Below are 14,346 nucleotides of genomic sequence, written 5' to 3'. Positions count from 1 at the left end.
TTTGGATTTTACTTTGATTTGCTTGCGTGAAAAATACTTCAGTGTATGTTGTCTTTGTTAAAGAATTATAAACAGGTGTGACATGAGAGATATTGAACTGCTTACAAAGTGTAATTTGTACTCCTATTCAGAGTAAGAATAAAAAAGGGTAATTTAATTCTTAAACTTTGGTTTAAGAAACTTTTTTATTTTGTTCACAGTTTCAGGTATCTTCTAAATAGCAGTCAGCATAAAACGTGCTCTTATTCTAGGTTTATCTCAGTGTCTTGGTGTTTGTTCATGTTCTTTCTGAGGCTTCTTTCTAGTATCTTCTACCTGCTATGGCATTTTTCTGTCGCAGAAAGAGACGATATCTTTCCCATTGAAGAACACTTTGTGACTACTCATAGCGTTCAGATCTTTAGTATAACGTGCACCAGAGTTTCAGTTCGGGAGGCTGGAGACTGCTGATAGCTGTTAGCTAAAGGGTAGCTGGGTGGCTAATGTGGTGGCACCCTGCTCTATCTGCACTGGTTCACGTGCTTTGTTGCAGTGACACTGTGCTACATGCCTGTTCTGCCTGTATGGTATGGTGTGATGACTGCTTGAAGGCTATCTCTGCTTCCCTCCCAGATGAAGCCTCGCAAAACCCTTCCTCTCAAAATACAGATTATAAAACTATGTCAGTAAATACTGGAGTGGCATGAAGTTTAGATTACCAACTGTTTGTTCAGACTTTTTTGGTTTTCTTTTGAGAACAAAACTGCATTCTCCTTTGTTTCTAGGGTTATAGAGTCAGTTTAAAATGTCAGAAGAGGTGATCTGCAGCACCTCCATGTTAACAACTTGTTTGTAAAACAAGGTACAGCTTACAGAGTTCAGTATGTTTTACTGTAATTGAGTTTCATATTTGATAGGAAATTTTAGCAGAAACTGAACTGCAATGGTGGAGGGAATGAAGGTGGAAGTCTTTCGCAGGTAGATTTACAGAATTGTCTCTAATGTGGCTTAAGTAGGCATATTCTATCAAGAGATGTTACCTTTTCTGTATGTTTGACATATCCTCAAGGATTTTCCTCCAAATTCCTTTTTGTAGACAAAAGTGCATGTTTAGAATTTGGCAAGGCAGTAGCTTTCTTCTGAATGTAGTAAAGGAATGGATCTGTATATTACTGCTGCAAAACTCAATTGCATATTCAGTTGATGCTTGTAATAAACAGTGATTGCAAATGTAGTCTTTTGTTATCTCTGTTGTGTTGTTTGAATTATTGTAATCCATTTTAAATAGAATGTAGAAAAAAAACGGTGCTGATTCAAGCGCGTGTTTTGAGATGCGGCGTCTGATATTTTCTGGCAAGATCCTGGAAGAAGGAAGTGCTTTGTAGTCAGTCATTAATAGCTTACTGTAACAATGTTTAATTTAGTTATGGTTTCTTTCGGATTCTTGGAATCTAGAATCATGACTGCTTCTCTTCTGGTTATTGTTCCGGTTTAGAAATCCTAATTTTGCAAAATGCTTTTATCCTTTCTCCAATATTTTTTTTAATTTATGAATGCATATTACTTGTATTATCACAAGATGATTTTCTGAAATTGCCACGAATTTCTCTTTTTAGCAAAGTATTATTGTGCATATTCCCGGAATATCCTTACTTCCCATAAATCCGTGTTTCCATTTTTACAAGTCTTCTGAAAAGCACCTCTTGAAATCTGGATAAAGCCATATTTTAACCACACCCCCACACCCCCACCCCCCCCCAAAGAAAAAAACAAAACCTAAAAACAAACAAAAAACCTAAAAACATATTGTCATGTTTGTCCTTTTGCAGCTGGGAAGAATTTCATGTATAAGAGAACATGTACATAGTGAGCACCTGTGATGCTATAGTTTGCTTAAAATGTATCCAGCAGAGAGTACTTTTAAATTGTAAATAAAAAATGTCATTTCTTGTTACTAACACCGAGGGAACTAGCTGCAACTACTGTCACTGTGTGCCAGATCTGTCAAAAGACTTTCTACTGAAAATTGGCTGAAAGGTAACTAAAATTGTTACTTGACATCTCTGGTTCAGAATCCACACTTCATGAAATCTTCATCTGTTACTTGTTATACAAAGCATCAAAGAGCATCAACATGAAAGAAATGGGTATTGCTTTGAGATTTTCATTTTGTCTGCTGCTTTCCTTTGATAATGTTCAGGATACAGTGAACCTCTGTAAAGGGCAAACAGGCAAAATGGTAGACAAGCTTCTATTTAAATTAGGCTCGATTTGGTGCTGTTCCAGACCTCTGACATTACCAGAGTAGTCATGTTAAGTGCAAATCACGATTTAGTAGGATAAACAAGCTATATTGTTATAAGTAGAGTCATGTAGACTATGAAAACTGTTTCTAAAAAGTATTTGAAAGACTGAACTAGGCTGTAATAAACATTTTCTTAACTGTCTTGTCAACCATAGCGTGTACAGGGGGCAGTACATAACAATTACTAAAACCATTATTGTATCCCGGGCTGCATTGGGAGAGGCGTGGCCAACAGGTCAGGGGAGGTGGTCCTGCCCCTCTACTCTGCTCTTGTGATGCCTCACTTGAAGTATTGTGTACAGTTCTGGTGTTATCAGCATAAAGAGGACATAGAGCTGTTAGAGCAGGTCCAGAGGAGGGCCGTGGGGATGGTGGGGGGACTGGAGCACCTCCCATGTGGGGACGGGCTGGGAAAGTTGGGGCTGTTCAGCCTGGAGAAGAGAAGACTGTGTGGAGACCTCATAGCAGCCTTCCAGTATCTGAAGGGGGCCTGGGGGGATGCTGGGGAGGGACTCTTTGTTGGGGACTGTGGTGGTGGGACAAGGGGTGATGGCTTTGGCCTTGAACGGGGGAAGTTTGGACTGGATATGGGGAGGGGGTTCGTAGCTGGGAGGGTGGTGGGGCACTGGGGTGGGTTGCCCGGGGAAGTTGTGAATCCCTGGCGGTGCTGGAGGCCAGGTTGAACGGAGCTTTGGGCAGCATGGTTTGGTGCGAGGTGTCCCTGCCCATGGCAGGAGGGTTGGAACTGGATGATCTTGGGGTCCTTTCCAACCCTTATTATTCTATGATTCTATGATTTAGAAAATCCGGCACTCAAAAGTTCAGAATTTTTTATGACTTAATTCACAACCTCTAATTCTGTTCTTTGTTGCAGTATTTTGCTGTGTCTCTACTTTTCTTTTTATCCTGCACTGCAAAGTTTCATTTACCTTTCCCTCCTATAGTAAACAATTTTCCCTCCTGTAACAAAAGAAGTCCTGCAGATATCTCCGTTACTATACAGTTCTGCTACATTAATACTTAACCATGGTTGAGCATTGGAACCTTGAGATACAGCCCACTGACCTCTTGGCAAAGTGATGAGCAGCTGAAAATCAATTTCACCATAGGAAGTGTCAATCCACCTACATTTGGTGTGCTGAACTCTTCATAATATGTTCTAAAAATTATATTAAGCCAGCAATTTTCTGGCAGTCTTGATTAAATATGACTTAAAGCAAGCTTAAAAGATACATGACTCTTTTGACTAGGGGAGAAGCTAGTATTAAACTTTTTTGTTTGGGATTTTTTTGGACGTGTGGTGGGTTTTTGTTGTTTGTTTTTGTAGATAATCACCAGTTGGAGAGCAGGTTCGCTGAATAGTGTAAAAATGCAGTTAACTGAATGAAGGTATTTAGCCTTGCTTCGTGTTAGCAGCAAAGATCGTAATTCCTGATTTTATTTTTTTTCCCTTGAAGAAACTCTCAGTTGCCAAGTGGTGGCTACTGTGAATTTGACGTAAAAAAGATTTATGTTACCTTAGTAGAGTTATTATTAGGTCTTGGCCTATTACATTTTGTAAGACAATATGTGCGTGTTGGTTATGACAGAAGCTAATTACAGCAGAATAATCAGCGCATTTAATTATGTATATTCATGATATGTAAAATTGAGATATTTTAAAAATGCAGAATAACTGCTAGTATTTTGAGAAGGCAAAATGGAAATCAACATGAAACAATGACAGATCACATTTTTAACTTTCGATCCCTATAAAACTGTTGTTAAATGTTGCCAATGAAGTTTTTGAATGTAAAATTGAAACAGTAGCCAGCAAAGCACTTAGTAGGTGTTTAATTTTACTTATGTCAGTAATCCTGGATATTTCAATTGGGCAATTCACCTGTCTAAAATTAAATGTGTTGAAGTACTTTTCTCGTTCAGTGGTTAAGTCAAAGAAAAAAAACTTTGTACAGTGCAGGCAGCAAATCAGGAAGCAGCTTTGCACTTGTGAGAAATGCTCATGCCTTCACAACAAAGAGGGGTTTAAAAGGAAATATTTCATTAAAAGGAAAAAAAACTCAACTAAAACTCATGAAATTAGACAGAAAAGTTAGTTCCTTGTAGTAATTTCTAAAACATCAACATAACAGCTTAGTGCAAAATTGACAGAGTACACTAAAGAATTTTTTTCTTCCCCCACTGCATTATATGATGTCATAACATGTTCCTCTTGAGCAAGAATATCATGAGAAACACAAAATTCCTTTGTTGAACATAAATGAACAAGCAGTCTTACAGTAGTATACAAGGGTATTACACTTTTTGACCCATTTAAATCCTAACTTCTCTCAAAGTCTTGGTTACAAGGTACATGAAGCCATGTTCCTTTGCATTTCAAATTAATATGCTCTATTATTGTTGCATTTCGTCAGTGACCTAAAATTTAATTTTACAATTATACTAACTGTACTAACCAGGGATCTAATTCCATGAGATACCCTTTTTCTCCTTTTTCTTTCTCCTTTAATTTATAAAGTGCTGCTTATTTGCTGGAAACCACCTGGAGTACAATCTAGTATGTTAAATGCAGTGTGATTAGGAGAGAATGTAGCCCAAATTTCTTGGCAGTAAAAGCCTGGATAGTCACATTTCATTTTGAAGCAAATTTCTTCTTGCTTAGTTGCAAAATTTTCAGGTAAATTTAAGAATTGTGGTTGCAGGACAGGTTAACTGATGCGTTGTGTCTCCTGAGAGAAGAGGTTAAGGGAGCCAATGCAGTGGCAGTCCTTAGTATCTCAAGTTTAAGCCGAGGTGCCTCATGAATCCCTAGTGTCACCCTCATGGGACTCAAAAATGCTTGAATGGTGCAGTGGAGTGCAAAGGGAAAAGGAAAGACTGGGTTACAGTGAAATTACTCTTCCATTCTCAGCAACCATATACCTCAGTCTTGGTTTTATAACATTGTTAAAAAATAAGTGTAATACTTATCTCTATAGTCTGCAGTACTTAAATGCATGGATGCAAGCAAATGTTCTGTTTATTCTTTTGGTGAATTACTCTTAAAATGTCAGTCTGAAGCAAGGCTGTCATCTCAGAATGTATTTAAAGTGTTTTCTGCACAGCTAGTGGAGTTATTTTGCGACCTTAATTCATGGTTATGGTGTTTTATTTTCCTAGCTACCTTCCCCCTTCCCACCCCCCCCCCCCCAGTATGTGTATTTTTTTCTAACAGTATAGTATGTGGTGGCAGTCTGCAGCTCAGGCTTGGACTGAAATAGTACGGTATATTTTTAATGGTACTTTCTTAGAAATTTTGGGGTTTTCTTTGAAGAATTGTGTATTTATGATATACACAGTGTGTCTGCAATTTAAATCACTAAATACTCAAGGATTCTATGCAGTGGCTGTCCCTTGCTGAGGGCATACCATATGTTTGGTTATAGCACTACAGGTAAAGGTCAGAAATTTCCAGCTTCAGACTTCTTAGATATGAGTTGTTAGCAGGATGGAATTCCATTATTTTAAATAATAAAGGAATGCTGTTCTGAATACATTGTTGCTAATCCTTGTGTCTCTTGTTCAATCATTCTAGAGCTGATAGATGTCACATGTACCCTGCTGCTGCTGAACCCTGACTTCACCACTGCTTGGAATGTGAGGTATGTCGTACTCAGCAAATGACATCAGAAATTCCTGGGCCTTACATCAGCTGTAAGCTGCATTTTAAGTGATAATTAGTGACACAGTAAGAGCTATTCAGCTGAGGAGTGCTGAAGGAATGTTAGAAATTCCTTCTGTCCTGCATGTCTTGCAGATAGTTTCAGACTGCCTTTTTTTCTGTAGTTTGTTTGGTTTGGTTGGTTTTGGTTTTCTTGGCAGTGCAGGCTGAAGATTACACCGCTGAATGTGAAGGCGCATGTTTGGCCCACATTTCTGGGGGACATAAGTCCTGTTGAACTGCCACTCCTCTTTCATTCTGTAAGTTAAGAAAGGCCATGCGTAGCCTTTAGATGGGCATATTCTTTCCACTGAATCATGTAGTGCCCAACTGATGTCTGCTGTCTGTCTTCACTGTTGTAATTTTACCACTCTTTGAATATTCATACCTGAGTCCTTTTGAGGTAACAGTTCAGTTTGCTGTCATTACCAGTGCAGCTTATCAAAGCTGAACAGCCCTCAATAGGTACACTGCAGCTATCCTTTATTCCAGATAGATTCTCCCTCACCTTGCTCTTTTCTCATACCTGTTTGGATTAGTCTAGTTTCACCATTGGTCATGCTGCATCATCTGTCCAGGAGTTATCATGGAGGAGAAGCAGGAATTTACCTCCTTGCTCTTAATGGAGCCCAGAAGCAACAGTTCTTTGCAACCCTATAGTCTGATAATTTTTGTGTAAATCTCAGAGGTGGGGGGAAATTCTCTCCCTGCTACCTAGATAAGACTGGAGGCAGGCTTAAAGGAATAGCTTTAGAAGGGCTGAAGGGCTGGCAGAAAATGATATGTTAGTGTGTAGGAGGGCTGTCATTAAAATAGTACTTTCCTAGTTAAGATGCATTATTGCAGTAGGAAAAATCAACAAAATGACCTAGAAAGATGATTGCTGCACATAGCTGTCAGCCCTGGAGAGCACAAATGCAGCTTCTTTTTTTTTTTTTCCCCTCCCCTCCCTCTTTTTTTCACGGCTGGTGTAGTTCTGAAGGATTCTGCAGTGATCTGTAACTTTCTAGCATCTCAGGTTTAAGAAAGGGGAATTAAATTGATAGCAAAGAGCTTACTGTCATGACAATGTATATAGTTCGAGTAGCTTTCAAGTGCTAAAACGAGCATCTATATGAGCATCTATAAGTACTAGAGCTACTACAGTAACATAATCTTGTGAAACTTAAAACTGAATGCAGGTTTTTGGTTAAAGTTTTGAATTTTATTTTATTTTTTTTTAATGCAAATGCATCCATGCTGATCAGTCTGGCTTTTTTTCTGCCTGACAGCTGGAGGAGTTTGCTTTTATGTACCTGAGTAGTTCAAAGTTCTAAGTGGAATTAAAAATGTTCAGGAATATGGATGAGGATTGTTTTCTCTTTTATGATGTTTATGGATTACACAAGTATACAAATTACTACAGAATTGTATTACTACAGAATTGCCTTGCTCCTCAAATTCTTGGTCAGTGTCCTGGCTAGCAGTCTGTCATTGAAGCTCTGTGTAGCATTCGTAGAGAGGTGGTTGTTATACCACCCAGTCGGTAGCTGTAGAGTTTACCACCGAGCCTGCTCTAGCCAAGGGGCTCGTTTGCTGAATCTCACCCTCCATTGGTTTAGGCTGCAGCTGGGAGTTTGCTCTTTTGAAGAGTAAATTTACTTTAAATATGTGTGAGTCTACTTTTTTACAGTTAATGCTTTAATATAGAAAGAACAACTTCTTAATCAGGAGTTTAGGTTTTGGGACGTAGGTGATCTGGTAATCTAAATCTTTATTAAATATGTACGTGTATTTGTTTTGAGTATTAGACTGATGTAGGGTGCTTTTTCCATTGTCCATGTAGTAATTAATTTTTACCAAAATGTCACCTTGTGCATTGCAATAATGGAGCTATTATTCCACCTGCTCCAGTGTTGACATTCGCTAAATATTTATCTTGTCTGCTTTGTAAAAGTCAATGCACTGGCACTGAACAGTCTAGTGAGTCTGCAGCTCCTGGCTGGTATGCCTGAATTTGCTGTTTAGCCCTGCTGAAAGCATCCAATCCGAAGCATGGTGCAACTTTATTCAGATAAAAACAAACATCCCCATAGCCATGTTTGTGATCTCTGCAGGCAGTTCTCTACTAACTACACTAGATACCAGCAGCAAAACTTCCTTAAGGAACTATTTTCAGAGGTACAGCATGATCTAAGGGCATAAGTTCAATAAGGAGTGTTTAGTCATATATGTAACCTTATTGGCAGTCCTTGCATCAAAGGAAAAAAAAAACACCGACCCCAACAACAACAGAAAAAGAAAGCAAACCAAAAAAGCACTGCTTGTTTTCTTAAAATGCTTTTACAGTGTGCAAATGACAGGCATTACATATAGCTCCATGACTTTTGGATTAGTAACAGAAATTGTGGTTGGGCGTCACACTCGAATACAGTTGACTCAGTGATTTTTGGGTAGGTTTGGGAACTAATGTATGTGATGTATGTGTTCAGATTGAGTTAAAGTTCTTTGATTGGAATTTATTATATTGGTTTTGGTTGAATGGGGAGGGGGTGTGTGTGTGTGTATCTCAGTCGAAGTGGAATAGGTTAATCCACCAAAGGCTTTTTAATAAACTCCTGTAGTTTGACAGTAAAGTTCTATTACAATACAAAGGAAATGCCATGCTGTTTGCTGTCGGGATGTGTGTTCCATTTTCAGGTTACTCCTATTCATACAAATTTACTTTGTTTTTTGTAGGAAAGAATTAATACTGTCTGGCACTTTAAATCCACTTAAAGATTTGCATCTTGGAAAACTGGCGTTAACCAAGTTTCCAAAGAGTCCAGAAACGTGGATTCATAGGTTTGTTTACCTTGCCGTCTGTTGTCTCCCCAAACTTAAATGTTCCCCTCCAGCTTGGGTTAAGGAGAGCCGTAGTTGGAGGACATCTACAAATGTACCACATTCTTTGAGCCAGTCATTTTAAAATACTCTTCTTTGGCTTTTGATTTTATACTTAAACTAAAATAACATGCACCTTTTTTGCTACTTTTTTTTTTTTAATGAATTTTGGAGGTGGGATAAATTTTCCTAAAGGTCTGTCATGTCTTGCAGCACCTAAAATTTTCAGCCTGAGAATTCTGATTCCATCGATAGTAAGTTTTTGAGCATTGTGGGTTTCTCCCTCTTTCCCTCTTCGAATTTACCACTATATTGCTTGTTTACAGGCATTTCAGACAAGAATCTGTAAAAGCTAATCTTTATAACCAAAACTGAGTTCTTCTCCATTCCAAGTCTTTTTGGCTTGGTGAATTTATTTTTATCGTTTCTAACTTAAGCAATGTCATTGTCATCACTAGTAAATATTAAAATAACAGAGCACATTTTTGGAAAAGGTAACTCCAAAATTACTCAGACGCACAAATCTGATCATCTCAAATCATGACTGAGTGTACATAAAACACCTGTAGCACAGCCAAGTGATGTATCTGTTGCTCAACTTTGGGTTTTTAAAAAAAAAAAAAAAAAAAGAAAAAAATCTTGGTGTATATGTGATATTTTTTTTTTTTTCCATGATATATTTTTCACAGAATCACTCATCCTTTTATACACAGCCTTAAGGAGATTTGAATGCAACACGTTAGAAAGCAGTTCACAATGTTTGCATTTCCCATGTCCAACATCAGGACAACTGTAAAGTTGATACCTCAGTGAGGGACTCTTATCAAAACCACAAATAAAACTTCAGTTGTACTGATAAGATGAGTTTTTGGAAGAGGGAGGTAAACTCATCGGTAGACTCTTCTTTGTCAGTGCATGAGCTTAAAATTCTCAAATTTGACCTAGAATGTAGTACACGAAATACTCCTGGGTGTTTCTTAGGTTATAAGCACCTACTTAATTTCTGTTAATTTCTTTCTTAGTAGCAGTGATACAACAACAGCACTGATAAATTTCTATTTTTAAGAAGTTAGAGTGGTAGGTTCTTGATACTCATCTACATTTTACAGAAATAATAAAAAATTCTGTCTAACTTTTATGCAATCTTAAATTGTGAGTATTTTATTTAGTGTTATAATTTGTTCTTCCTTGTATTTGCCTAAAACAAAAGAGTATATTTGAGGCTGATTGTAAATATGTTTGCCTTGGATTTGGACGTGCTGACTGTGATTGCTCATCTTATTTTCTAACATGTAGAAAAAATTTTCTTTCTGCATCAGCACAGTGATTAATCTCATGTTTTCTCTTTCCCCATGATACCAAATTTCAGGCAGAAGTGCAAAAAAATAGAATGGGGGAATTACAGAATTCAGTAAAACATACCCTTTTTTTTTTTTTTTTTTTTCTGTTTACACATGCCAGGTATACTTGCTAAACATATCAAAATACCTGTCATACATTTTGCTATACGGCCTTTTGCTATACTTCTGGGCGGGTTTCAAGTAGATCTTGTGCATATACACAGTGTATCTACTGATTATATACATATCTATATCTACATGTACAGTCAGTGTATCTATGATTGTGCATTTGTCACTGAATAAGCCTGTGTTCGTTTGCAGTAATTCCAGGAACTGCAATAGTAATAGGAACATACAGTGACAGAACAAATTGGATTTTTTTTCCAAATCTGTCACAGAAAATGTTTTCTTAAAACATTATTTCTCTGAAATAATACCATAATATTCAACAGGCACCCAAAATACATTTTAAATCTTCTGAGATTGTGCTTGTCTTTTTTTTCTTTCCATGCAAAAAGTCTAGAAGGGAGTTCAGATTTAGTTTTATATTTTTTTTCCTTTGTTGTGGTGACAGAGCCTATAAAGCCTCTTTTTTTTTCCACATGCTCCTATATATGTAATTTATCTTCATTCCTTATTTTAAGAAATTGAAGTATTTTGGGGCTCAAAATAATTTGTCCTTCTATGGTTTTACTGAGAAGTCAATGTTAATGCAATATTTATCTTTTATTAAGCCTCATTTACTTGTTTATCTTTCTTGCCTAGACATTTCTAAGATTTAACATTTCTTGCAAGTCTGGTGATTGAAGTGAGAAAATACTAGGTGGTGATATTTGGATCAAAGACATTTTTAAAAAGCAAAAATTAAGTCTTCAAAATTACTACATTACATAAAGTTAACAATAGTCAAAAATCATGGTATGTTTGGCTGTACGTCTTTAGTTAAAACAATTCTTATGTAGGAAGCCAGTATATGAACACTGACTTCAATCTGCTGTTTGTGACTTCTACTGTGTTTAAAAATTTCTTTCTTAAAACTTATCTTTAATATTGTCTTCCAATAGTTTAAATTATTTTTTTTTTTAATAATCAAGAAAAAGGCACAGTGTAAATAAAAAACACCAGTCACCAAGAATATTATGAATGTTTTCAAATGAGAGAAAAAGCAGACGGATTACAGCATTTTTTTAACAGTGAGTGGTTAGCTTACTGATTTAAAAAAAAATGTGTTTATATATATATGCAATTTTACATATTATTTGCAAATCCAAATTATCTTTTTAAAGAAAATGATTTATTATATGTATGTTTTATTTTCTTTTAACCAGGAATAACACCTTTCTGAAAGTAGCAGTTAATTGGTTTTGGACTGGTGTGAGCCAGTACAAAACAGAAAAACCTCTGTGTCACAGACCAGAGGATGGGATATCCAGTTTTCCAGAACATTCCACATGAGCCCTTTGCAATTCTCTTGACACATGCTGCTGCATGAAAGCCTACACATCTCCTGTGGCCCCTTTTTGGCAGGCCTCTTTTATGTAGGGTCTGCGGATGCATGTTTCTGCAGCATTAAGGATACATTTCAAAATACTCATCTACAAAAGCTCCTAAAATACAACTAAAAGTCATTCCAAAGTAAAATTAAAAAAACCCCATGTGCTTATTTCAGCCACTTAAAATCAAATACGTGTAATTAAGCAATAAAAACCATTTATTTTGCTTATACCTGTAGTCCTTGAGACTGAGAGTCTTTTGCACTTTCTTTCTGCTGGTGATGCACAGAAACTAATTCGGCTTATTATGTGCAGTGCTGATAAATATGAAAAATACAAAGCACAGGTTTTTGGTTGGTGTTTTTTTCTTTTTTTTTTTAATCCTTTCTGTCTAATTTTGAATACTTTAGTGCTATACAAGTTCTGAAACGGGAGCTCATTAGAAACCGCATGCAGACATTTCTTGCTTTTTTTTTTTTCTTTAATTTGCTGTTCCCTTCTGTTTTCTTTCAATATGCTATAAGTAGCCATGACCATTTACAGTGAGTGAACAGATACGGCTAGAGATAAATTATTTTGGAGTGTGATCATAAAGTCATAAAGTATGGGAAGACTTCATATAGTTAGGATTACTACTTATTCATCATCTAGTTATAGTGTAGTTCAGATAATTGAAAGAAAGATTTGATTGATTTATATAAATGAAAAAAAACCCTTTTTTTTTTCCCTCCTAAAATTGCTTTTTCACCATTAACACTGTACCTCATTTAACTAGACGATGGGTGCTGCAACAACTAATTCAGGAGAACTCCTTGCCCAGTCTTGTGACTAAAGGAAACTTGGGAGCAGCACCTGTGGAGAGAATTCACCGAATAGTGCAGGAGGAAATGAATGTCTGCTCTGAAGCCGCTGGGAGATATCCAAGCAACTACAATGCCTGGTCCCATCGCATCTGGGTTTTACAGCATTTGGGAAAGCTGACTGTCAAGGTATAATACAATAGTGAATAAATTCCTGTAGGAGAAAAAGATAGTACATGACAGATACTATTTTGGTAATATAATGCAATGTCTCATTTTGATAACCTTATTCAGCTTTTCTGTGGTTTCAAAATATTAAAGGATTAAGTAAAGCCAGCAGGAATTTCAGAGAAAGCATAGTAGTGCTTGTAACCTGTTTCTACAACTCCAGCGGTGTCTTTTGACGTCGTTTAAACTGAGGCCTACTCAGGCAATTTCAATACCAGCAGGGACATCTTCTGTGGTGGCAAGTATTTCAGATCACGTGGTAGTATCTGAAACATGGAGACCTACAGCAAATTGAATTATTTAATGTGACGTGATCTCAAATTGTATAGGTAGTTTCATAATCTTCTGTTTTCTAATCTGTTAGGTGAATTCCTTGTGAATATTAGGCTGATACAGTGACATCACATTTTTAATGGAAGCCTCTGCATTCTGCCATGCTGTAAATACATAGGGGAGTGAGGAAGGAATTTAGTGGAGGTTGTTGGGTCACTATAGCCATTATTTTTGTATTACGGGCCAGCTACTGCTAGCAACAAATATTGTTTGACTGATATTTCTTGTTGTCACCTGAGAAACTTTAAGAATAGCTGTATCAGCTTAGTAGTAAATCACAAGTATGTTCCAGACTCCATGAGGGATACAGACCAGAACCTGGACTCCTCTGCCTATCAAGTTTATGTCAAGTTGTCAAGTATCCTTGTATAAAGTATGCATGTGGTGTAACCCCAGCCAGCAACTAAGCACCACACAGCTGCTCTCTCATTTCCCCACAGCGGGATGGGGGGAGAATCAGGAGAGTAAAAGTGAGAAAACTTGTGGGTTGAGATAAAGACGGTTGAATAGGGAAAGCAAAAGCCACATTCACAGGTGAAGTAGGATAAGGAATTAGTTCATTGGGGGCAGGCAGGTGTTCATCCATCCCCAGGAAAACAGGGCTCCGTCATGCGTAATGGTTACTTGGGAAAATCAGTGCCATAATTCAAAATGCCTGCCTTTCATTCTTCTTCCCCCAGCTTTATATGCTGTGCATGATGCCATATGGTCTGGTGTATCCCTTGGGTCAGTTGGGGTCAGCTGTCCTCTCTGTGTCCCCTCCCAACTCCTTGTGCAGCCCCAGGTCCTTGCTGGTGGTGTGAGGAGCAGAACTCTTGAGGCTGTGTAGGCACTGCTCAGCAGTAATTAAAACATCTCTGTGTTATCAGCACTGTTTGCAGCACAAATCCGAAACATAGCCCCATACCAGCTACTATTAAGTAAATTAACTCTATCCCAGCCAAAACCAGTGTGTTTGAATATCTGAAAAGAATGTTAAATTTCGCTAAGACTGAAGACTGGGACTGTGCTGAAAAAGTAGCAGTCACTGTGTTTCTGTAGCCCATTTAGTTCTTGCAAGATTGACTGAAATAAGGGTATTCCATATAATTTAAGGCCACATATCTGCTTTAATACAAACTTTGTTTGAAGTAGTATTTATTATGGTGTACAAGGAAACAGGCCCAGAAACATAATGTGTATGTTATATTATCATTGAAGTAAGATTTCTCAAAACAGGTTTATCATTTTGAAATCCTGCTTTGGAGGATTTCAGGGGGTAGGTTGTTCAATAGGTTTGTTTTGTTTGTTTTGTTTTGTTGTTGTT

The 14,346-nt window shown here is 37.3% G+C and overlaps 1 protein-coding gene across 4 annotated transcripts in view; it reads left to right on the top strand.

Moving 5' to 3' along the window:
• PTAR1 (protein prenyltransferase alpha subunit repeat containing 1) overlaps positions 1-14,346 on the top strand; it is a 99,160-nt gene that overhangs the window by 8,318 nt on the left and 76,496 nt on the right. For all 4 annotated transcript variants that reach the window (XM_030512296.1, XM_030512298.1, XM_030512297.1 and 1 more), the window contains exons 3-5: positions 5,859-5,925; positions 8,703-8,807; positions 12,455-12,668. In XM_030512296.1, the coding sequence (XP_030368156.1) occupies positions 5,859-5,925; positions 8,703-8,807; positions 12,455-12,668 (386 nt within the window). The remainder of the gene's footprint in view (positions 1-5,858; positions 5,926-8,702; positions 8,808-12,454; positions 12,669-14,346) is intronic.

Source organism: Strigops habroptila, chromosome Z (assembly GCF_004027225.2).
Source record: "Strigops habroptila isolate Jane chromosome Z, bStrHab1.2.pri, whole genome shotgun sequence".
Taxonomy (NCBI): Eukaryota; Metazoa; Chordata; class Aves; order Psittaciformes; family Psittacidae; genus Strigops; species Strigops habroptila.
This window is presented reverse-complemented; position numbering and strand designations above follow the sequence as displayed.